Source organism: Melopsittacus undulatus, chromosome 6 (assembly GCF_012275295.1).
Source record: "Melopsittacus undulatus isolate bMelUnd1 chromosome 6, bMelUnd1.mat.Z, whole genome shotgun sequence".
NCBI classification, from domain to species: domain Eukaryota; kingdom Metazoa; phylum Chordata; class Aves; order Psittaciformes; family Psittaculidae; genus Melopsittacus; species Melopsittacus undulatus.
In genome coordinates this window covers 69,242,003-69,267,154 of record NC_047532.1, presented here as the reverse complement: position 1 = coordinate 69,267,154, position 25,152 = coordinate 69,242,003, and the positions used below count along the sequence as shown (strand labels likewise).

Genomic DNA, 25,152 nt, shown 5'->3' with positions numbered 1-25,152 from the left:
AGTCTTACTCAAAATATTCACCACGTCACTTGGAAGGATTTTGGCTTTATTTCAGTGATGCTATCTAATAATTTAGGGAAGTGGAGCAACTGGTTACTGGATCACAGCAGTGGTGGCCATGCAGGCCACCAAACTCTGTCTCAATGCACTCCTCCCTCGAGGAGCTTCCCTGCTTCATGAACATGCCTTCAGGTATTTGACTTTTGGTTTGAAGAAGCTCTGCCTGTATGCAAGGCTGATTTTATTAGTAGCTGGCAGGAGGAGACGCTTGTTAGGGATTGTCTTTTCTCCTGGGGAAATGTTGTGTTTGGTTTTGAAGTCTGATTTTCTAGGGAAGTGTTTGAGGGACAAGAAGTGTTTCTAGGGACAGCAGGTCTGTGGTCCTTTTGCACATGTTGCATGGCCTTGCTGGGTGGTAGCATCCTTCTATCGGAAGTGTCATTTTTGTAAGCAGGTCTCTTGCACAGCACCCGTTAGGAGATCCTTCAGTCTGGCTTTTCTGTGATTCCCAGACAGCACTGAAGAGGGCATCACACACAGACACTGCTATCCAAATTTAAAGGATTTCTTTTCCTGTCACCTTTGGGCCCAAAGACTTGAGGAGAGAAATACTAGCACCCTCCTCTTCAAGGCAAATTACAGTTAAATCATAACAGCAGTAGTAACAAGCAAGGAAGGGAACAGTGGGGCTTGTTGGCTGCCCCTACCGCCTTCTTGTTTGTTTCATCCTCAGCTCTTACTGCTCCCATGGGTATCCTGTGTAGGATACTCCCTGCTGCAGCAATTGCAAATCACATCCTGTTGATCTCTGAGGTTTGGTGACAGTATTATTTCAAATGCCATTGTGAGTTATTGTATCCTATCAAATGCAAAGGTATACATGAACTACCAGGGAGGAAACAATTGATGTCAAGTCAAAACACTGGTAAGTTCATTTCTAATGAATGTTACTCATCCAGCCACATTTGCTCTAGAGGGGAATGGCAGATTCAGGACAGACTATAATAATCCCTACTGTCAAATGGTATTTATGACAGCAAATACCTGTCTGTATTCATTTTGAACTAGATGCTGAGCAGGAAATGCCACTGTGTGGAATGTTGCCTAAGGAATACAGGGAACTGCAGGATCTCATCCTTAGAGGTGATCAAAAAGAGAGGGACTCTGTCTGCTTTTACCAACATTTTCATTTCTAAGTCAGACCAAGAAAGAAACATTCAGGTGTGAATTGTATCTCTCATAGAGGCAAATAAGCAGACAGCAGTAGAGGTTCTAATTATGGTTGGTTTGAGGCTTTTCTGCCTGGTGGCACATTCCCACAGAAAACTGGAACCCACCCAGGGTTGTCTGTGGGACAGCTCATCATACTCAGGGTTGTTGTCAGGGGTGTTTTGGTTTGTGCGCTTCTCCTCCCTGTTGTCCCCATTTCTTTTTTCTTGGAACCCCAGGTTATATTTCAAAAAGGATTAAATGTGATGAAGTTTTTTACTGGAGGGTTCTGAAGGTTTATTTCCCCATAGGGAATCTTTTGAGCAGATATAGTGACTACTTCAAGGGGAATGGGGAGAAGACTCTCCTTTCAAAACTCTTACTTTTGAGGCTGTATTAAAGGACCAGGCTCCACTGTGCTCTCTCTTGTGCTCATGCATAACATAATGTGAAACCCATCAGACTGCATAGAGAAGTTGCTGGGTACAAGCAAAAAGTGCCTTCGGGTTTCCTCTCAACAATGCTTTTACCTTAGAGCAAGTCAGAGGCTCTTATTTCTCCCCCAGATTATTCCAGGCACCTCTCCAGTATTAACAAGTAATTCATATTGGGAGATGTCAGAAGTATGTAGGGATTTTTCCAGCAAGCTTCTCTTTTGATATAGGCATTGTTCCCTGCTTATTCCATCCCCCTCTTTGGTTTATCACCTTGTCACCAAAAGAATCTTTCCCTTCTCAGCCACCTAGAGGGAAATAAGCAGATGATTACCAGGGAAAACGGTTGGGTATCATGTGAATTTCTGTAATTCCTTTGCTTTTGGAGTGGAAAAAAGGCACTTAACCATTCCATACAGTGTGCAGCCATCCAAATCCTCATCTGTGTTGTGATGCAGCCCAACTAGTACTTGCCATGAGTTGTGTTTCCCCTTTGTCTGACAGGTGAATGTCTTGAGGGCTCTTTATCAGACATGGCATGTGGTTATACAGCTGCTGCTCCAGCCTGGGAGGGGGCTGAGTGTTGTATGGGCATCCCCATCACTTGAGATGTGGGCATGAGGGGAGGGAGGCCAAGCAGCCAGGCTTGCCCTTCCACCAGCAGCCTACCTCTGAGGTTTGTGTACCTGCACATGAGTATATGAACAACTACACCTAGCTTCCTTTTTTGCCTCTTGCACAACAAGGGATGAGCAGCCCCTCATTTTAAGTACTCAACCTCAGTGTTGCATCCACCTCTTCTAAATGCTTTTCAGTTGCACGGTGACTGACCACCTTGGTTCTTGACAGCACTAACAAACCCAGCTGCCAAATAAACTAGACCAAAGGAGACAGCAATAATATACTGATTTGCTTGTTTGCTTTGTATTATAGAAGTTTTATAATGACCATAAATTATTATTTTCACAAGAGGTACATAAACAAGTAAAACTGAAATGGCTGCTCTGCATGCTATTGCACATTCCTAATGCTGCAGTGGTACGTGTACAAATGAACTCCTTCACTTCCATAGCCAGTCACTGTCATAAACTGCCTGTGGCTGCATAGAATGGCAGTGCCTCCTGTAGTGCATGTATATGGAGAAGCCCATTCAATTCTCTTCCACAGAGAGGGAATATTGATGAGAGGTTTGGGGTCACCCAGCTTCCCTCTAAATCTTAGCCATCTTTTGTCTTTTAAAACAGATGATACTTAACATTTTTGTGCCTTAAGTGGAGTCAGGCCATATGTTCTTTCTTGTTTTGGATGCAAGTGCAAAGATTTTACATATAAGTAGTCTATTAAGGTCTCTTTGTGCTAGGACCCCACACACTAGCAGATCTCCCTACACCAGTACCACCCATCCCAGAAAAAGGCTGGGTGCTGTTACCACAGAGGTGTACGTGTTAGTGTGATTTAGTGTCAGGGTATCCTACCTGCCAGAACTTGAGCTGTTTCCTTTAGCATATAGGGCACCCAAAAATGTTTGGAGCAAACAAGGAAAATAGCACATTGACTATGGGAAGCATTTGGGATCTGCAGAAAAGCATAAGTGTCAGAAGAAAAGGCAAATTGCTTAGAGATACCTGAGGAAAGAATCTTCCTTTTCCTTCCAGAAACTTAGGGGTGATGAGTGTTTTATGCACTCAGCATCTCTCTTGGAAAGTATATCCATGATTTCATGCATACGAAAGGCAAGACAGCTGAGATGTGAAGAGACTGCCAGAGAAGCAAACCCAGAGGCTGACAGCTAGACGGGGTCTGTGCCATGTGTGGCAACAGGGAGAAGCCCTTTCTGCATGTTCTGGTTGTACAAACATCAGCACTGTCACTAGCTCATTGTAACTGCAGTCAAAGCAGCCCCTTCAGCTCTGAGCACGAGCAGATCTGTCATCATTAGTTCTTCCTTTACCCAGCATAATACTAACCAAAGTGTCGTATTTGGAGGGTCAGGCATGTGAGATTAGATGAGAATGTTCAAGCTGTGCTGAGTACAAAGCCTTTTAGAGACTGTTAAGTCCAAATCTCCATTCTCTGTCTCTTACAACATCCAGTCCAGAATTATTAACATGGGATAAATACTTATGGATGATGTTTCCACTTCATAGCAGTATTTACAACCAACTCTAGCCCACCTTCACTTCATACCAGTGTGCCTACAACCTGCCACAGAGCTAGCTGTCAATTTATGCTGACTTGAAAGGAGAGATTTGATAGCCACAGCAAAAACCAAATAAATTTAATATCAGTAAATATGGGAAAAGGGGAGAAAGATGAAGACAGCAGTAAGCTAGACATGCACCAAATGGCTTTAAAATGTTAATTGCATTGTATAGTTGGTCAAGCATGAAGCTATTTCTACATGATCACTCAGTATATTTCAAGGATAATAACCTAATAGTGTGGTAGGTGGCCCAAAAGCAAGCTACTGCCTCTCTCTGCCTTTGCAAACAAGGTTTGCTGCATATGTTGCGTAGTAATCTCCAGATGTTGAGGCATATTTTGTCATTGGGTGACTTCATTTCTTTTAGAGGCAGGTTGGGTGGCTTTGCAGCTTCTACAAGCTGTCTGTAGTAAGCCTGGCATGTGGTGCTTTAGGAACCTGGGACCATTTTTTTCCCTTGTAAGAAGTGTAAAAAACCCCAACACCACACATACAAATACTGATTTTACCAGACCTTTGCTGTAACCTGCATCACATTGGATGTGCAACTTCTAGGAGGCTGCATAATTTGGGGAAGGCTATTTAATCCTTTCGCTGTTCCATGTCTGTTTGCTGACAGCTTTTCCCTATAATATAACACTGCCTTTGATACTTCCAACTTGTAATTTACTGCACTTCACAGGAGCAGAAGCTGTTGTGTTACTTGTATCATCACATCTGTTTGTTTGTTTAAAAACTGTAACATCATTCTGTGTTTTCTATTTTTTATGCCCACCCTGTTCTTAGCAAGATCAGGCATTCAGTTAGGGTATGACCTAGGTAAACACAGTAAATGATTGATTCTGCTCTAAATATTCCTGGTTTTCACTAATCTTAGTGTTAGATTAGGGAACTATTGGGCTTGGAGCTGTACAAACAGAACAAAGATAATCCCTCATCAAATGTGGTGGGCTAAGAATCATGTGAGCTACAAGCTTGAAACGCAGCACATCATTACTTATGCAGGTTTATTTTGATTTGGAGATATGGTAAATCACCTCTTAGTAAATTCCCAAACAGACTGAAGTGACACCTGGCTGCATCAGTTTCTGGACTGAAGGATGCAAATGTATTACTGTCTCTGAAGGTAATTGCAGGTTTCTTCCATGACCACCATCCAGATCATTTTAGCCTCTTTATGATTCCATTATCTCATCTGAAAAATGGGAATAATACGTCCCAGGAGTGCTGCCACGTTCATTGTTTGTAACATCTGTTGGGACTCTGGAATGAAAGACTTTTTAGAAATCTAAAAAGTTACTTCTTCCATTGATTTCTGCGGAATTAGTGTCAAAATAGTAGTGGTTTAAGAACTCCAAGGGTCCCTTGTTACCTGCTTTAGGCAGTCAAAATATTTGGCAGCTACTGAAATGGTTTTCCATCTGCTCAGGTCTCTCTAACGTGTGTATTATAGTAGTAAGGAACTGTATTCATTTCAACTTATGTCATCTTGGATCTTTCTTCAGGCAGGAACACTCCTGCTCACAATGAGGAGGTAAAAGGTCTCATTGATTTCAGAACGGCTTTCACTGATATGTTGTACTATCCATTGTTAAGTAAGGGAAAAAATATCACAGTCTGCCTCTGTACAGTGAGAGCAACAGAAACTGGGGGGTGGGGAGTGGGAAATACAGAGACAAGGAAACCTTTCATTTAAAAGAGATGCAAAGAAAACATGATTCATCTGAATGTCTTAACTCTAAAGAAAAGCTTTCACTAGCAGATGATAGAATATAGTATAAAGGCTGGCATCTTTAGTAAGGCAGAGTTTGGAAGGCTCATTCCAAGTAAGAGTATAAATTACTTGGCTGATTTATCAAATTTTACCCAAACACTAGGAATTCAACTGAAGTATGACTTTATCCACTAAAGAATTCCAGGCTTTAAAGGATATGGTGTTTCTGCCAGTGAGGCTAGGATTTGGGGTTTGTTGCATTCATACTTTGGTCATATTTTCGAGGCAGATCTTTTAGCAGTTGTGTAACTCACTAGCAGTACAGCATCAGAGCTATTGAAAAAGTGTGGTTTTAATTTTGTGGGCTGAAAGGCTAAATGAGGGCACAATAACACCTGAGTCAAAAGTCTTTTATACCTGTATATCTTACTAGTCTGTCTGCCAGCTTTCTGTCTCCCTGCTTGTTCTGGGGTAGGTTTTTGTGCTCTATCATCCAGCTGGCTCTGCAGAGATGCAGTACACCAAGCTGAGTACAGTGTATATTATACAGTGCTGAAGGTGCCGGTTTCCCTCTGTATCTTGCTATCCAAAGCAAAGGGAAGCATTTAATGGTTGAATTCAGACTTGCTTCACTGGTGCCTTGACCTGAAGCTAGTCATTCAGAGCTCTGCAAGGCCAGACATGATTCTCCTTGTGCTTGCAATAGTAAGCAATGCTTTCCATCAAACTGGCAGATGTAACTACAGGATGGTACAAAGAAGTGGAAGAGGGCCCCATGGCTGCACAAGCTACTTGCTTTCCATTTCAAGAGCCAGACATTTTTTAAAAGAAAAATGAAACTTAGTGTGCTGTTCTGTTTCAGACTAAACTATAGGTTATACTGGGTTCCTTCTCCTGCCATCCTGATGCCATCCCCACACTGTCCTTCATAATCTTCCCTTCTTCCACAAGGGGAGATTAACAAGGCCAGGTTGGACAGGGCTTGGAGCAAGCTGGTCTCAGTGGAAGGTGTCCCTGCCCATGGCAGGGGTTGAAACTGGATGAGCTTTAAGGTCCATCCAACCCAAATCTGTCTGGGATTCTAGGATTCCCACACATTAAGTGAGGGCAGGATGGTTTTTCCCTAGTCCGCACCAAGAAAAGCTGTCCTAGATCCTGACCTGATCCAGACAGCTCTGTATCAGCTGCTGTGGAGTGCCCTACTAGAAGACACACTGGAAGACTACTTGGAAACCTTTCTGGGCACAGTGTTCTGGGCACTCTCTTGCTTTGGTGGTGCCATAGGGGAAACATGCTCCCCGGTCCTGCTGTAGCACTCCAGTTGGGTTTTCTCTGAGGTGCATTTCAAGGGCTTGATTTTAGTGGGAGATAGAGATGCTTGTTTTACCTGAGAATAAGACCACTTACTTAGACACCCCCTTGGAAAAGCATGTGGTTCATGTTTGCGATTGCTCATTGTCTTGTTATTTCTACTGTAGAGCAGAGAAGAAAGTAAGTGATGGAATCTCAGCAATCCAAATCTCATACATGCTTTATTATTTCCAGTGCCATGCACCCAAAATTGCCAGTGAAAGTCATTTTTGTAACTGGGGGGATTCCTTTTCAATATATAAGCAAAAAGATGGAAATGGATTTGTAATGTGCTACCTATGCCTATTCACCTTTATTTGCAGCAGACTATCTCAGAAAGAATTAAAGCACTTGGGTATGTAAATCAGACTCTTGCTCATGTTCATGAGTTTTCTGCCTTGAAATTTTCCTGGATAGCAGATAAAGCAATGAATAATCTTCCAATACAAACCCTGAGTTTAATAATTCCCTTTATGGTCTGTAAGCCAAGCTCAACTTTTAGTTATATCAAATTCAGCCTAGTTACAATTATTTTTTCCCTACCACAAGCCAGTATTAACAATATTGGAGACAAACCTCAAATGATACGTATTTTCTCTGCAATGGAAAAAAATCCCAAACACCTGAGGGTGCATAGCTGCTGCAGGTTCCATCACCTGAACTAGCATATTTTAGCCCAGAAAGTGATTTATTTTACTAGTTAGCAGACTAAAGAGCAGGGGCTCCACTGTATTTAATAAGAAAGAAGTGGGAAAAAGGAATGTCTTGAGAATTCCCAGGAAGCCTGGTTTTAAGGAAAACCAGCCATCAATGGGTTTGTGGGGTCTTAGGGCTATCACCTCTCTCTCAGGTTATGAATGTATTAGGTAAGGTGTTCAGAAAGTAAAACCCTATCAGCAGAGCCTCTGAATGTCACACACTGGAGGTGCCAGCGACACACAGTACATCCAGCCACACGCCCGGCTTATTCCTCACTGCGGAATTCAGGAGCTGGGCCTTTCAAGTCTCCCTCTTTGGCATCTATCCAAGATGACTGAGGCTTTGAAAAGCAGGATTGTTCTGAAAGGGGGATGGCAGTTCCAAGCAGCCATTTGCCATGGTATTGCACATCCATCATCTCCCTGTAATACACAAGCACGTGTACATTCACATCACACAGTGCTCTTTTCACTAGCTGAGCGGCTGGAACGGCTGCCAGAGAATTAGGAGGAACTGGCCAGCCTTCAAGATTTCTTTACAAGGACTTCTTAATCAGCTCCCATGCCTCTGTACTCTCATGTCTGTGTGTCTGGTAATTTGCTCTACTTTATGTACACTCCGATCGTCATACAGATTGGCTTTTTACTTTCCACAGCAATTCCTCTCACTTTGCCAACACCTTGCCATTTGCAGCTTTAATGCCTATTGATAGCACTTCATCAGTGGTAGCTGCCAATGTATATTCCTTTTACAAGATGTTCACCCTCAGTTTTTATAGATGGTTACAAATTTAGTCACAAACTGATCGGGTAGTTCATTTTCATTTGTACTTCATGTGGAATAGATTCATCAAAATGAATAGATCAGTGGAAGATTGAAAACAGAGACGAAGCTTCTCTAGTGTAGGTTTGTGCTCCAAGCCAGAGTCAGCTCTACCAAAACCATTCCTGTGTGCCTAGTCTGGTTTTTAATACCTTCAATGAAAGAGTTTTTACAGCTTCCCATAGGCAGCTGCCTGTGCAGCCCTAATAATGATCCTCATTCCAGCACCAACACACACTCCCTAACTTCTCTTTCTTTTACTCTGTCTCTGTCACAGGAACTTGAGCAGTGCTCTTGTCAGTGAAGCTAAGGCAGAGGTGGCTTCTAAAACCTCAGGCTTTCCTGTGTCCTCTGTCACCCTGTCTCATTTATGAGCGGGTAGATGTTTTTCCTACTTGCTCTTTCACTGGTGACAAGCCCTTTATGTCCAGCTTCAATACAAATGGAGTTTCTGCTCTCTTGGTTGTCACTATCCCATCACCCCGTACCTCTCCTCTTCCTGCCTGGCTAAACAGGGGATGCCTTGCAGAGCTGTGTGTGGCCTGCCCGTGCTCTGTCATGCTGAGTCATTACTTGGAGACAGTCTGGTAAAGTGTTTTCTGTGTTTTCAGATGCTCTGACAGATGCTTTTTTCAGCACAACCTGTTGTGAAAAAACATCTCTGCAGAACTGGTTAGTAGTAAAGTCCAAAGCAAACTTCAGGCACTTCTCCCAGTTCAGTTTCAAATTCACCTTGGTGTGAGGATTATAATTTACAAGTTAAGCAATTTGCTTCTATTTTATTTTTAATGAAAACTGGTGGAAGTTGGCAGGAGGGAGAGGGTGAGCATCAGTCCATGTACAAGGGCCTTTTTTTTCTCTACAGTAATCCTTACATGAACAATGATTGGTGTTTTACAAGAAAACTATGTTTTCTTCATTTAAACTGGGTGGGGGGGGTTCATTTACTATTAATGGCAGAACTAAACTACCTTTTGATGTTCAGTGAGGTGCAGTATCTTTTTGCAAAGAAATATATAGAACATTGTCTCTTCTCCTGCCTTTTCTTCTCCCACGCTATAGCTAGAAATAAATGCTCTGGGTGTTGCCAGGTCTCATCTCACAATATCTTCTGCTTTATGGAATAGCCATGTGGGAACTTACGGGTTCTTACTGCCTGGTGACATATCACAGGAGTACCTCTGCTTCCTGTCACAAGAGCCTGTGTTGACTTGCTGTAAGCTTTGAAGGTGTCATTAGCCTGCATCGCTTGAATCACCAAGTCAGGAATAGAGAGATGTTGTTTAGTGCATACCCCAACACAAATCACTTGAAGTTCAGTGAAATGATTAGTCCTATCTCTTGTGATTATTTTCAATGTTTTTAATCCAAATTTGCAACTAGATGGTTTCAAATCTGTGTGGCTTCAAGTTTAAGGTTTGATTACAACCCAACTAAATGGCTGGTAACCTGGTAACTGTGCTGGGTACCAGTAAACGTTGGGTTTTGATTACATCAAAAATGTCCACTGTTGTTCTTCACTGCCCTTTAATTGTCAAGGTGTATGTCTTCCCATTATTGATAGTAGTGTATGAATGCCTCAGTCAAAAGCATGACCCTATGATGCTTAGCTGTGGTAGATCTACACAAATTTCTGTCCGTGTCCTGAGGAGCCTAAACAGGCTAACAAAGGAAACCGAACAGTTGAAAGCTGAACAGTCTTTTGAGCTCTGTGGTTTTTATAGGAACAGCTTCACAGCACAGAGAATACTACTCAGTCAGCAGTGATTAGAAATACTCTTCCATTCACCTTGCATTGTCTCGACCAGTCGGGGAAGCTATTACCTCTGCTTTGTAACACACCAGTCTTCATGAACGTTGCTTCAGATCTCTAATCTATCCTTACATTAAGTATTTTTCCCCCTAGCCAGCTCAGTCTGCAGCCCTTTCTTCATCAGCTGGCTCCAATTATATGATCCTCACATGCTATCTCTGAATAAATGTTCTCTGAAGTTAGAAAGTAGAAAGATGCCCTTGGTAAGTTACTTTGATTCAATTGCTTCAAATAGGAAGAGTGCTGTTGAGGTATAAAGGTTAATTTCACCCATCTCAACTGAAGTTAAACACAAATTTAATGAAGTCCAAGAGATGCTGAGATTACCACTGCTGAAAACCTAGTTTCTCCAAATTCTTTACCCAAGTAGATGCTCTATGTTTTCTTTTTTAGCAAAGGATATATTGCTTAGTCTAGATTTTTGTGAGATCTCAGATGCCAGCAATGAGCCTACTGAGAATAATAAAAAGATTTTAGTAGACTCCAAAACAAAAAATAAATTAATTAAATAAAATAGGTATAATTGCTTGATTTAATTTCTGAGTGGGAGCCCAGGCTCCCTAATGAGTACTAGCACTCTGAGGAATGCATCTATACCTATTGAGTCAAGCTTGCAGAGTGAGCTCATCATCAAGCCCAAAGTCCTGTTTGTCTGTGCTGGTTATGTTTTGGCTTGGACTCAGGTCTCACCCAGGGCCTCAGTGCAAACATGAGTTTATTTACATGAGCATTTACCTTCAGACAAAATATTTTTAAATTTTTTTCTAATTGTAGAAAACTTTGGAAGTAAGGAAAATACGTTCAGCTCTGGGGCAACAACACAAGAGGGACATGGAGCTGTTGGAGTGAGTCCAGAGGCACTCATGGAGATGCTGGAGCAGCTCTGCTCTGGAGCCAGGCTGAGAGAGCTGGGCTGGGTCAGCCTGGAGAAGAGAAGGCTCCTGAAGGGGAGACCTTAGAGCAACTCCCAGTGTCTAAAAGGGCTACAGGAAACCTGGAGAGGGGCTTTTGACAAGGCCTGTAGGGACAGGACAAGGGCAATGGCTTTAACCTGGCAGAGGGGAGACTGAGATTAGACATTAGGAAGAAATTCTTCCCTGTGAGGGTGCTGAGGTGCTGGCACAGGGTGCCCAGAGAAGCTGTGGCTGTCCCATCCCTGGAAGTGTTCAAGGCCAGGTTGGACAGGGCTTAGAGCAAGCTGCTCTGGTGGAAGTTATTGGAACTGGGTGAGCTTTAATGTCTCTTCCAACCAAACCATTCTAGGATTCTATGAATCTATGATCAAGAACCAGGACTCAAACCCTTACCTTGCAGGAGAATGAGCCACATGGCTTCACGCAGACACATAGATCTTTGGCATGTATCAATTAAAATCCAAAGTTTTAATTATAAAGAAAAAACCTTCATAATCCCAAATACTTGTTCATTTGCATACCTAAATCCCTGATCAGATCTTCTGCAGCACTGCTACAATAGTAAATTGAAGTGGGTCATAAAATCTGTGGTGTCAGTGATACGGACAGCTGAAGTCCATCATACTAAGATTGAATCTGCATGCAAAATAAGGTTTGCTAGGCCTAGACACCCACAGGTTGTTAGCACAGCAGTCCCTGAGTACAGGTTCATGTCAGGGATGTTAATTGTCTTCAAACATCAGGCAAGCTATCTGCATTTTGAAGTCTCTCTAAATGGGCATTTACATAATTTATGTGTTACAAAGTCCACTGATGTATATTTGCATAATAGACCGTAGCAGTGCCACAGATCCATCGCAGCACATGGTGTCAGCTCTCATGAACTTCCAGCAGGTTTTTTCCTTTTATTGGAGCTCTTACGACAGAAAGAAATTGGCAATAACTGATAAATCACAAAGCCTACATTTAGTGCCTGTCAAAGCTTCTTTGGCTGGGTGGAAACACACAGAGATCAAACCACATGCGCAATCACCTAAGAAGTGCTCTGCTTGTGTCTGTGACAATTCTATGCATAAAACCAAGTAGAGATGGTCCTTAATGTATTCATTCGAGTTCATTCGTTTGCCTGATGTGGAGTCTCCCATTACTCTCCACTAGTTTGCTGCTTTCATTCTCTCCCACCCCTTCCTCTTTAAAAACTGATAAACTTTCTCATCCCTGCCCTCAGCCTCTCAGCACAAACCGTTGGAGAGGTTCTATTGGAGAAGAGCTTTGGGACCTGCATGGGCTTTGTCACTCATCCCACTTGAGCAGTCAAGCTTGAGCACATCAGTGTAGAGAGAAGCCAGTTGAAAGTTGCAGAACTTTGAGTTGCAGTACAGTGTTCATCACTCTCAAAATGGTGTTTTATCACTCTCATGGTGGAGTTAATACCTCAAGGAGTTTTTATCCGATGTGTGTGCTGTGAGAAGTATTTTTTCCACATGGCTAAGTGAGAGAACCCTGGCCAATGTAAATTTTAGCAGTGTTGTTACCCTGAAAAAGGGGGAAGATTTATAGCCTTCAGTCTGTTATGAACCACACTGTTAGCAGACTACCTACATTCAGGCCTGGTGGTTTTGGTGTAGATGTCTCCCATAAAAACTGGAAGGAGCAGTTCAAACTCTCCCAGAACAGAACTGGGGAATGAGATCATTGCCAGCTTCAAACAGGAATTTCCTTCCTTTAACTTGCTGCAGATCCTGAACACTGACTGAGCACAGTCTTATGCATAAGCTAATGGATGGTCCTTCATTTTCTAAGACATTTTATTCGAAAAGCTTGGGTTTTACCCCGGTTGTATATCTCCTTTCCATTTGTGTTGATTTAGGTATTCATCATCCTGCTGAATGTGATAAAGTTCATCAGTTTCCCTGCATGCTACCAGTAAGATAATGCTTTTAAGCCATTTGGTATTTTCACATGAAACATGTTCTTCTTGCTACAGATATTCAGTAGAGTGATGGCTCTAATCATCCCTTCCTTCAATAACTGTCAGCAGTGATAGAGCTCGGTTCTGGTTGGCCGGATAAACCTAGCAATGTGAAATAGAGGATATGCACACTGAGTCATTGCCAAACGAGCAGGAGAAAAGACTAATTTAAGCTTCCCATACCAGAGGTGAAGCAAGCCAAATGCAGTGATGTTTTCCTTTACTGCTCTTGATATTAAGTCAAAAATGATCAATCCAGGATAATATCTTGACAGTTTCTTTTGATTTCAGTTCTGACAGAAATTAAATACTGGATAGATTCAATAAAAAAAAATGTTTTCTACTGATTGATCTAAGGACCAGAACTATTCTTTGGTATTACAGCTAATCCTTTTTGTCACCTAGATTAAAAGAAATCAGGTGATAGGTACATTGAAGTACTTTCAGTAGTTATTTTATAATTAAACACCAGTTACTATTATATTCTGTTACAGCCCCTTTAAAAGATTTGTAGTAAAAGGTTCTGTCTGTGCTCAAATGACAGAAATACAGGAAACATTTTAAATCCTCACTGCAGCCCCTGGGATTTCTGTGACTTCAAAATTTTGCAGTAGGAATCAAGTGTGCCCAAGTTTTTTTAGGGAGCAGTGGGAATAATGGGGAGAATGTGACTGGCTTTTAAAGTGTGAGGAATTAAGAGAGCAGCATGTTTGTAGGATGAAGAGAACCTTTCAGATTTCTTTTAGAGATGTTTAGGATTATTTTTCTGTGTCTTATTTGTGGTTATTAGTCAGGGGTTTAGTTGGGCTGCCTGAAGTGTATGTGTTGAGTGTATCCTGCCTCACTGTGCGAGGCAGCTGTGAAAAACAGGGATCTGTCCTGAGTCACAGAGCTCTTTGGTGGGAGGGGAATCCTGCTGTGCTTTACTTTCTCCTGTCCGCTCCTTACAGATAGGACATCTGTTTATGCTAAAATGTGAGGGCATGGCTTCCTAAGCAGATAGCGGCTCATCTGACTCCTCACTGGCATCTCTCTCCTTGTGGATTCAAGAAGAGACCTTGCTCAGTGGTACAGCACAGTTTTGGTCATCTGTTTGCTTTTTGCTGACACCCTATTGATTAACTGGAGTAGTTAGTTGCAGTATTTTGGGCCAGTTTGCTCTCAGGGTAAAGCCAGGTAGTTAGAGCATGTAGCAATGTTGCAGAGGCTGAGAGGGACTGTCTGCATAATTTTAGCGACTGGATAGTGCACAAGGGACCTGGATTGAAGTACTCCTTCCAAATGACCCACAGGAAGGATCTGAACCTAGATACCATCTATCACTGGTGCCCAGTTTAACTACTACTAATTGGCAGAGGTTTACCTGTTCCCTTACTATTTAGCATGATCCTGCAAGCCTGGAAGAGTTGAGGAGACCTGCAGGTCATCCTCCACCTCCAGCACAGTGCCTCAAGGGCTGTATAGCTCACAGCTCCCTGGGGTTTGCATGCAGTCAGCTGCAGAAACATTAAAGCTGTGCAGGGCTTTGGGAAGTGGAAACTGAAGAACCTAGAGAATTGTTATGCGCCCTCCAACTGCTAACTTCTCATGTGGAAACCTAAGCTTTCTTGGGGATTGGTGTTGCTAGTGCACAGGTTGTAGCATACTCAAACCTCTCAAGCTACGTGATCTTGTTATGGCATGGAGAAACTGTTAATGGGGCTTATACATGATCTGTGAGTTTGTTCAGCTGAGATGCTGCTTTTCAGTTGTAGGCTTCAGGGCTGGCAGACGAAAGCCTAACTTCAAGCATGTTGGCTGAGTAATAGTATTTATTTGGGTGGTACAATCTCTGTTTAAAGTTAAGCAGATGAAGTTCAAATCCTTGCTCTAAGATGAATTTACATTGCTGCTAGTATAAGATCATATCCAGTCTTTTAACAGAATGGAGTTTGTTTGGAACTGCAGAGCTAGATTAAAATCCTCGTTACAAATGTCAACTGCAAATACAATTAGCAGTTTATGAATATTTGTAACATGTAAATTTTCAAGCAAGAAAAGGTGCAGTTTGCTCTTCAGGCAAAAGGTGCCAACAACACATGCTCTTTTTCTGCTTGAGAAATGAAGGCGTGTCCAGGGGGGAGAGGAATTGGGATGGCTTTAAATGTTTTTGTACTCTCTTCCAAAATAAGTTTATAGTTTCCCCATATACAATTTAATTAAGCCTTCGATTTGACCTTTGTATTGAGCAATAAATGTTAACTGGGAAAGATGTGGGTAGAAAGAGAGCGCAAACAAAGCATGTCCCACGTTAGCCAATGTGAGAACTGTTTCTCTAACCAAAACTAATGAGATCATCAGGACAAAAGCAACAGCCAAAGCATTTTCAATTATTACTTGTATTTTTCTTCCTTGAGCCAGTTTATATTTTTCTTAATTACAGCTTTGAGCTGTGGCGTGATATTTAGCAGATGCCTTCGGCACTTGGCGTGCTGATCACTTGCACACTCCAGGCTGGCAGGGGCACCTAATCTTTGAAGTCTAGAGCACACATTCATCTTTACCCATAAAGGTCAATGCTGCATTCCTCGCATCCCCCCAAAACTCCCATTAAGTTTAATAGGAGTTTAGAGCATGTGAGGCATGCGGGATCAGGATCGCGCTCAGTCTTCTGGATATCACCAGTGAGGCATGTAGAGAATTTCTAAACTTAACTAATTAGCTGCACCATGCAGTGATAGCAGAAGGCTGTCACAGAGCTTTTTTTGTTGTTTCCTTCATTACAAGAAAGTTCCAATGAAAGTTCAACAGATTTACTGGGAACATCATGTTTTACAGATACTTCCATGCTGTGTTTCAGGATACCATGTCAGCTGTGCTGCAGTATGTACGAGGTATCTGGCAAACTAAACAAGCTGAAACATGCAACCACAAACATGTGCCTAGGACTAGACTGAAAACAGATGTTTCCAGGAAATGTAAAAGATGTTTGGCATGTTTTAAGCTTATACTTTCAGCTTGTCTGTATTTGAATACAGACTTGTATTAATATAAACAAAATGACAAAACCTTTACTTGCAAATGACTGACCAATTAATGGAACTACTGCTGAATCATAGAAGGCTGGGTAGGTTTGGTTATTTCTTCTCAAGGAAAAGATGGATTGTGCTATCTTGACATTTCCCATGGCAGGAGCTGAGGCAGTTATATATGTGGATTTACTTTTTCGCCTTCAGATCTAATCCAGTCTTATTGTGGCTCCTGAAATTCATGCTGGGTTTGCTATTGTAGCTGTGTATCAAAAGTCAAACAAATACAGTGACAGGTTTCCTTAGGGATAATGCCCTATTCTCTATATGTGTATTTTGCAATCAAATGTATATAGACAAAAAGATTGTTTGGGAATGTGCAAAGGAGCTCCCATTTCATGAAAGCATGGCTTCCAGGCATCCAACATCTCAGCCTGTCTCACAGTTGCTCCTGACTTTATTGCGTTTTTCTCTTTGTTGCATTGGACTGTTCTTTTAATAACTGTAGTTCCTGGAAACTCCAGCCAATGTTATTTCTTGAGGAGAGAGCAGATATGGTGGTTCTCAGCCTGAAGAATTTACACCCAGGATGTGCAAAATATGCGGGAAATAGAGTAGTTCTCTTGCTGGCCTGCAGGGAGAAGCGATCTGCCAAAGATCACACAGAGTTTAATGCAGAATTAAAAACTGGACATAGATGATCCTACTCCCAATTTATGCATATCCCCCAAGGCCAGCTTGAGTCACACAGTCCTTAAGAAAAGAAATTGAAAGATTGCAGAACCAGGGTGGAACATATCAGTTAACCCTCATAATCATGTCCTGGATTTTTTGTGGAGAGACTAGCCTAAACCTCTAATGCAGCTCAGTAGTTAAGTGACCTGTTCAGCTCAGACTTAACTCAGTAGTCCTTCCTTTGTCTGGTTAATTTCTTCTCCCTAAGGCCAAGTACCCATAAGAAGGTGCATGGAGAAAAGGCTTAGATGGACACCATATTCTCAGGCTGAAATAGAAAGGGGTAGAACAGTACATACATGGGAGGCTGCAGAGCTGTTAGTTACTCCCTTCTTCTGGCTCCAAAAGGGATTTATTACACCTGCTTTTTACTGATTAGTATTATGTAATGGACAATAACTGGCTCCAGAATTTGGAGAATTGCATCTCGAGTTACCACAGTTTGGGAGTTCTCACATTCCCTTTTCCACAGCATTCCTGTTCCCATTTGTCTGCTGCAGCTGTAACTGGAAATAATTAGTGCTGGCTTTAATGTCAGGATAATAGATTATTTGGAAATGGTTGGTACATTTTATGGTGACAGCATTGTTTTGCAATTTCAGAGCTCCTTCTTTGAATATGTAAAAGTAATTTCAGCTTTTGCTGCCAGAGGTGATAAAAAGCTAATAATAACACTGCAGCATCTACTGTAATTTAAGAGCCTGTTCCACCAAGTTGCACCTTGTTTTAATATTCTTATGAAGCTGTCAGCTAAAACCATGCCTGCTATCATAGCAAAATTTATCAAGCAACTGAGATGCAGTATGGAGAGTAAATGCAGGTACTGACCAGTTTGCTTTAGATTTCCATTGTGAGGATCATGACAACCACGATGAGGCATTCATTTGCTATAGCAGATGCTGACATTCTGTCTTTTCAAAGCACAGTGTTTGCATGAACATCTAGGGAGAAATGGACAGGTCTGACTTCATAGAATCCTGGAACAGTTTAGGTTGGAACAGACTTTAAAGATCGTCTATTTCCAACCCCCAAGCTTCACGTAATTAATGTGGGAAAGCAGAAATAAACAATCTCCCCTTCTTCTGAAAGGCACTGGGCCAGCTCAAACACAGGCTTCCCCAAAACTAATCCAGCTTCCCTCAGTGGGAGATCAGCCCATTCAACCACCCTTCCCTTCCTGCTTTTTCATTTGCTCCAGCAATACTTTCTCTTCCCCTGTTGGCAGCAGCAGCAGCCTGTCTAGGGAGTCCTTGCATTTACCCTTCTGATCAGTGGAGACTGTGTTGAGCCTGATTCAGTGAGAAGATGAGGAGGGCTCAGTGGCAAGTGTCTGCAGGGAAAGACTCTGTATCACCCTCATCATTTGCATTCACTGAGAAAGGACTGAGCTCAAGTAAGGTCAAGAAAAGGACCAAAATGGAAAGGTATTTGTGTCAAGATGAACTTGTTCATCCCTTGGCAGGACAATAGGAAACCTCAACAAACATTTTAAGCAGACCTTGCTGATACAGTTCATTAGAGAACAGTAGTATGCAAGTACACCAAAGTTACATCTTTGGTAATCCCTGTCAGTAGAAAACTGCAAGTCATTTAGCCTAAGGAGGGGGCACAACCAGCTGGGATGCTAACAAGACTTGGACTTGTGTCAGATAACCTGGTCATAAACTAGAAAGATAATAATGGCATTTTTTACCCCTGTATCATTCCTGGCTAAGATTGAGGTGTGCTTCAATGTGTCACTCGCCAAATGTGTTTGAAAGCCATATATGCTCAGCCCCCACTTGAGGGTTTCCTGTTCCTAAATTAGATGACAGTGCCAGTTTTGACACTTCTGTTTATCCTAAGCTAGTCTCTCTGAGGAATAGCATTGATCCATGTAGGTATTTGAGAAGTTCAGTGTTGTTTGAGTGGCACATGCATTACTGTGTTGGAGCTGGATGAGCTTTAAGGTCCTTTCCAACCCCGGCCATTCTGTAAGTCTGTGATTTCTGGAAAGGAGAGAATGGCTGATGATGGGAAGAAAGTTTCTAGTGACAGAAAAAGCTTTTAATTTGGAACTATAAAGTCTTTAAAATGCAGAAGGTACATACTACAACAAACCAAAGTTGTGGGGTTGGTTTGTTTGGTTTTATGAAGTCATGCACTGGGGCTTGATTCATGGGTATTGAACATCTGTGGTTTGCTTTGTTGAGACTGGAGTTTCCTTTCAGTGCTAGTCTTCACATTGACACTCCTTTTTCTTTCAGCATGCTTGCTGTTTTTCTTCCTTTTGAATGTCAGTAGTAGACTGAACATAGGTACCTCTGAGGAAAAGATTTAAGAGGAAAAACTCATTTAACTTGGAGTCTCTCTGCCAAAACCCTGGAGTGAGTAAGCAAAACCCTCCAGTGAGAAAGAAAGACTGAAATCTTTACACTGATTAAATTTGTGCTTTAAAAACTAAATACGGGATTGAAAAAGATCTGAATTAGGACTGAGGGTATTTTCATTTATTTTTAAGAAGAGAGAAAACAGACCATTTTAAGTAAAATGCTAGTTTTGCACAATTAAATCCCAAATTAGAATTGGCCATGAATAGCACCAGAAGACACTGTGAAGGCAGAAAGAGGATTCCAAATGTAGTCCTTCCCGTGGGAAAGGGTAAAGGCAGTTTTCTAATGTATTATTTAACACCTGTTATGTAGGGCATTAAGCAGTCACTGGGAGGAAAGCTTTCAAAAACCAGCAGCAGCCTCTCTGATAGCATTATCTCTTACCTTAGATTTTTGGTTAAGTCAATATTAAGAAAATAAACGAATTAATACATTTCAGCCTGCCCGATTTATAGACGCCAATCAAGTTACAATGCTGGACATGGCCAGCTGAAAGAGGGGAATAGATTTACCTGAGTGAGGTCTTAATTTAATCAGCTGGCCCCAGAGAGCTGAAGTCAGCAGGCTGGGATGATATAAGAGGCAGCAGAGAAACAGTGCCTTTACCGCAGTGGAAAAGGAGAATGACAGTGATGGAAAGGAGTCTCGGCAGTGTCAGAACATACCTATTTCCATGATTTATTCTTAATTTACTTTAATGACAGTCTGAAGGTTGTCCATTTTTCTTTAAGTGTCCCCAGAATACTGATATTTTCTAAACATTTAGAGTATGCTTTTTCCCCCTCCTTTCTGTTAGCTCCATTGCAAGTTGGAGAGGAGCTACGTCTGCAGTTTGCCATCATGAATTTTAAGTGCAGTGTCTGACTACCCCTGTCCCACTGATCACCTTGCCAGTCCCTTCTCCTCAGTCACTCTAGAGTCACGTCTAGGAATTCCAGGTTCCTCACAAATTAATGTCGATATTATGATAAAATATAAGAATTCATTGTATTTCTTTTATAGCTTACACTGCAAAAGAACAGTGTGTGCTTTCCCAATACAGTAGCTCATTTTTATTATCAAGTGAGTTTAGTGGTGGTTGTTCAGAGCTACTGACATGCAGACAATGATCTCAGATTGCATTTACATTTCTGGAATACTTTTCATCTTTCCAGTTTCTGCCAGGAACTTGCTTCTGTGATTCAGAGTTTTTATTTTAAGATTGGACTGTTGTTCAATCTGCATTACAAATCCTTGCCTTTTGCTTTCTGGTGTATGTGCACTGCATTCAATAGTATCACAAATCCTTTAAGCTTGGACCTGAACAATTATTGTTAACTTATAAAGTCTTCTAGGTAGGAACTTGGAGATATTGCCTGGCATTTGGGTATGCTTTTACAGACTGGCTGTAAAATCATCATCAGATGAAACAGTGGGTTTATTTCACATACACACACAATGCCAAGGAGAGGGTTCAAGGGCAATATGACCTCGGTAGTACTTGTAAATAGCTTGGGAAGAGCAAGATGACTGGAGACTGGGAAGTTGACTTAAGTCAATGGGCTCTCTGATTTCCTGCAACAATTCAGCAACTTGATGCTTATTTCACTGGGGCACGTTACAGAAACACTCAATCCTAACATCATGCTTTAAAGCATGAGCTAGTTTCCATCCCAGGTGAAATTGAAGGTACTTTTTGTGAGAGACCAGCCACCGCAATGCAGAATACCTGTTATTCTGCTCAGTCTGCATCTAGATGTAGAGAAGTAGAGCAGACCAGTCAGAGAAGACTGTTGAGCAGAGCAGTGGGTGCTGAGGGGACAGACTGGGTCCACGCAAAACATTAATACAATTGCCCCATCACTCTCTAGACATAGTTCAGTCATGCAGACTACTGTATAACATGTTCCCACAACAGACAGAACTTAAAGCCTTAAACTTAAAAACTTTGAAAGATGTATGATTAATCTTGCATTTATTTTCATGTTTTCAGATATACTCAAGGACAAGAAAATCCATCCAGAAAACAGAAATGAACCAAAACCAACTGTGAAAAAGATTGACACCACAACTACTACAAGCACTGTCAAGTCATCCTCTAAACACAGCATAACTGGAAATGGGAGCAGTCCAGCCCTGAGTTCCTCACTTGTTATTTTAACAGCACTAGCAGTTCTGTGGTATCATCCACTGTAGCTGTGTTGCCTTGCAGCCACTGCACAAGCCTTTCCTCTTCACTGTCTTTTATACCTACAGCCTTACCCAACAGAAAAGGAATTTAAATGGCTCTCTAGTTTATGTGATATGTTAGAATAAATATTAAACAATATGCTGGAGTTGGCAGATACCAGGTGTCTTGACTTACAATGTCTGAAGATAGGCTTTGACAAAGCCCACCACAATACAGAGGCAGTGATGGAAATACCAAGGGAATAATTGAAAACACAGAAATTGCGTACGTGTATTACTGATTTTCTGTTTTGTTTGCTGGAATATGACTGGGTGGATTTGTTTGTTTATTTTTTTCTGATAAATTATGTAGATGGTCAGTCTTCACATTCAAGCCAATACATTATTTTTCCAGTGAACAGCAAAAAAGCTATGTTTACCGTTGTAAACCATGTTAAAGTGAAGTACTTGCTCTCCACCAGCCTGATGAAATTCCTGAGTGGTCAAGAAGATCAAAAAGCATGTTTGAAACTTCCTTTCATTCTTACAGTTTAGACTGTAGGCAGCAACATAAGAGCATATGGTGTGTCTAATATATCAGTATAGTGGCCTTAACTATAGAAAAAATTTGAACCACTTTGTTTACTGAGGGATAGAGATAGTGAGTTTCCTAGCCCCACAAAATGCCATTACCAGATGCTTAAGCATATGCTCAAGGCTTATTGGATGAATGTCCAGCAGCAATGGGAAACATGAATAACCATGTTTTATCCAGCTGAATGCAGCTCTGTACAGATTAAGAAAGAGATAATTCAATGCAAACTCACTTTGTCTATGTGATGTTAAAGAGAAACCAACTTAAATTTCTCATAAAGGTTCCAGAGATATAAAATATTGGAACTCCCATTAGACAGTAACTAGATTTTTGTGCATTGTGCATCTCTGAAATCAACTGTTTTATAAACTGTGTATTATTTAATGACATTTAACATTTAAAATTTTGTACCGTGGTAGGTGTAAATGTAAACTAGTCTGAAATCTGACGTTGTTTTGCTTCATCTTGATTGCTACTATAGAAAATGTCAAAATGGGCATCACAATACAAGGCTATTTTTTTAAATCAGTGATGCATTAACGCATTTTGACTTTTTGGATTAAAAAGTACTATAATAACTTCTAATGGGTTAAGAGTAAATGTGTGTTTTCCAACACCTGTTTACATTGCCATTGAATATATATATATATATACAACAAACACCACTGTATGAATACAGTGTTTAATGATAAATACATGAAACATTAGAATTGTTCTATTTACTACATTTCATAACCATTTCAACAGTTTAATGGCTGTTTTCATGTTGTAGACTTTTATTATGTACAGTTTTATAAGATGTAATGTAAAACACTTTCCTTTGATTTTTTTGTAAAACATCTCTTTCATATCTAGAGTTATACAGCCACTGACATAACCCTGTATCTTATTAATCAAACTCAGGCATTTTATTGGCAACTTTGATTATAAAAGCCTGACTCAGAGAAGGTGCCATGTGCCAGTATTACTACTGGACATCATTACATAGGAAGTGGCAGTAATACAGAACAAGCATACATTAAGTGAGCAAAGATTCATGACACTTGCATGTTTTCAGATAGTATTAGTGAACATGTCTATGTTTTAATTATGTTTGCAAAGGTGGGGCTTGAGTGTTGTTTTTAATTTAGCCTCTTAGATTGTATTTACAGACACAAAGCTGCACAAGCAGTGTCTCTGAAGTGGTAGCAGCTTGGTTTTCTAAAAGATACTTCAATTTTAATGTTGAAACAAGGAGATAAAGTGGGAAAAATACTAACATGAAATAATTTATTTTGGAATTCTGATTTTTCAAAATGATAAGGCTGTTATTATCCCTAAGTAGTGCTTTCTGGTCATACCAGTGAAAATCAGTTTTCCCCAAAACACTAAAATAGCTGTCCTGTATTTCCCAGGATTTGTGAGCTGCACCAGTCCTATTGAACCATAATTACAAATACCACTTCTTCTATTCATTTTCAGAGCCCTTTGGAAAAGTGGACTTTTACCTGAGGAGGTGTTTAAGTCATGTCATTTGTACAGTGAAAGGACACCGTAATTCCTTGTAGTCTTAAAGGATCAGTTGTGATGGCTGCTGTTAGACAGGTTGGTCCCAGTGGACACACACAAATGTATATCATGTGCAAACACTTGCCACCTGCTCGAGTAACACCAATCACTGTGGCTTCACTGAAGCAATTCTTATCTGTTGCTTGTGAACCTGATCCCTTAGTTAGTATTCTCACACTTAAATTGCTTAGTCATTGCTCAGGCAAATGTACCCACATTTGCACTCAAGTTTCCACCAGAAGTCCTTAGTGATAGAGGTACAGATCCAGGGCTGGGGTCTGACACTACCAGATTTCAGCTGTGCAGCTTGCACTTTTCAATTCTTCTCACCTGCAGAAAGAGAACTTGAATACCCAGACTTGTATGTCTTTTTGAGGTTTCTTCTGTAAGAGGTTTTGTGCTTTTAGCTCAGAGCAGTGATTGGCTAGCCTAGTATGCTGCTGGTGCAGAGGAAGTTGCAGAAGCACTGCAATAAGCAGGTATAAAATAACTCAGCAAGGGACTTACTTGTTGTTGCTAAATGTCATTATCTTGCTAAACAAAAACCTCTGGAAAAACAATTGTTTGAATTTGGGGTTTGGTTGGCAAATATTAGTATAACATAACATTCATCTATCAACCTAAACAAGACAACCTTTTAAAGTTTCTGTAACAAAACTAGAACAAGTTCAAACTGGGGAAATAGAATCAACCCATTTCATGGGATTCAACCCCAGTATTTTAATAGACACAATTTGTTCCAGACAGAGAGAAGAGACTTCAGAGGACTCCACACCTATTAATACATTTCACACTAACATACTTTTACACTGTAAGAAGCGTACTGGTCAAACCAGCATGAAGTATGTTCATAATGTGCATCAAAAATGGTGCAGCTTTAAGGGGCAATGCAGGACATTTTTACTGATGGTTTATGATTTTATTTTTTTTTTCCCCTTAGAATCAGTTGCATTTACATACATTTAAAAAGTGTTTTCCATCACACAACAAATCTGTACCAGCAAGGGCAAACCCAACTGGCTGTGTCAGATAAAGGAAGTTTTTCTATTCAGATGAATAAGATACTTATTTTACAAACTCTTACTGTAATTATGATGTAATTATGAAAGTCTAAATTCAAAATAGTTTTTAACTTGTCTATGTAATCTCAGTGTAAAATAAGGTACTGGTCTAAGAGCATTGTTGTAGCTTTGCCTAACAGTTATTAATTGTATTTAGCCATTGCTTTTTGAATGTTTATTATTTTGCTAAGACTTTCTTCTAATATTTTGCTGTGCCAGCATTTGTGAATACCAGCGTTGGAAAGTAACTGCTGTCATACATTTGTGAGTAAAATAAGTCTATCATTTTCTCTTGATAGTGATTCAGGCTTCTTACAAATAAGACAAAATGGACAGAAGCATACTGTCAGTTCTTAGTGTTTCACTGCTATTTGGGCTCCATCTTACAACCAGGTTCATGCAAGAGGTTCATGTGTCACTGGTCTCTTTCCTGGTTATGAAAGTATCAGGGAGAAGAGTGAACATGGGGTGGATGAATGCATGTGTGGCTGCAGTGTGCTTGTGCCTGTGCAGAGTGTTCTCAGCTAATTTGCAAATGGCTTTTACACCTCTCCA

At 40.9% G+C, this 25,152-nt stretch overlaps 1 protein-coding gene across 1 annotated transcript in view; it reads left to right on the top strand.

Annotated features, from left to right (window-relative positions):
- LOC101881667 (glypican-5-like) overlaps positions 1-24,891 on the top strand; it is a 333,120-nt gene extending 308,229 nt beyond the window's left edge. Inside the window, exon 8 of the mRNA XM_034063862.1 lies at positions 21,218-24,891. Within this exon, the coding sequence (XP_033919753.1) occupies positions 21,218-21,420 (203 nt within the window). The 3' untranslated portion in view covers positions 21,421-24,891. The remainder of the gene's footprint in view (positions 1-21,217) is intronic.
- The last annotated feature ends 261 nt before the right edge of the window (positions 24,892-25,152 follow it).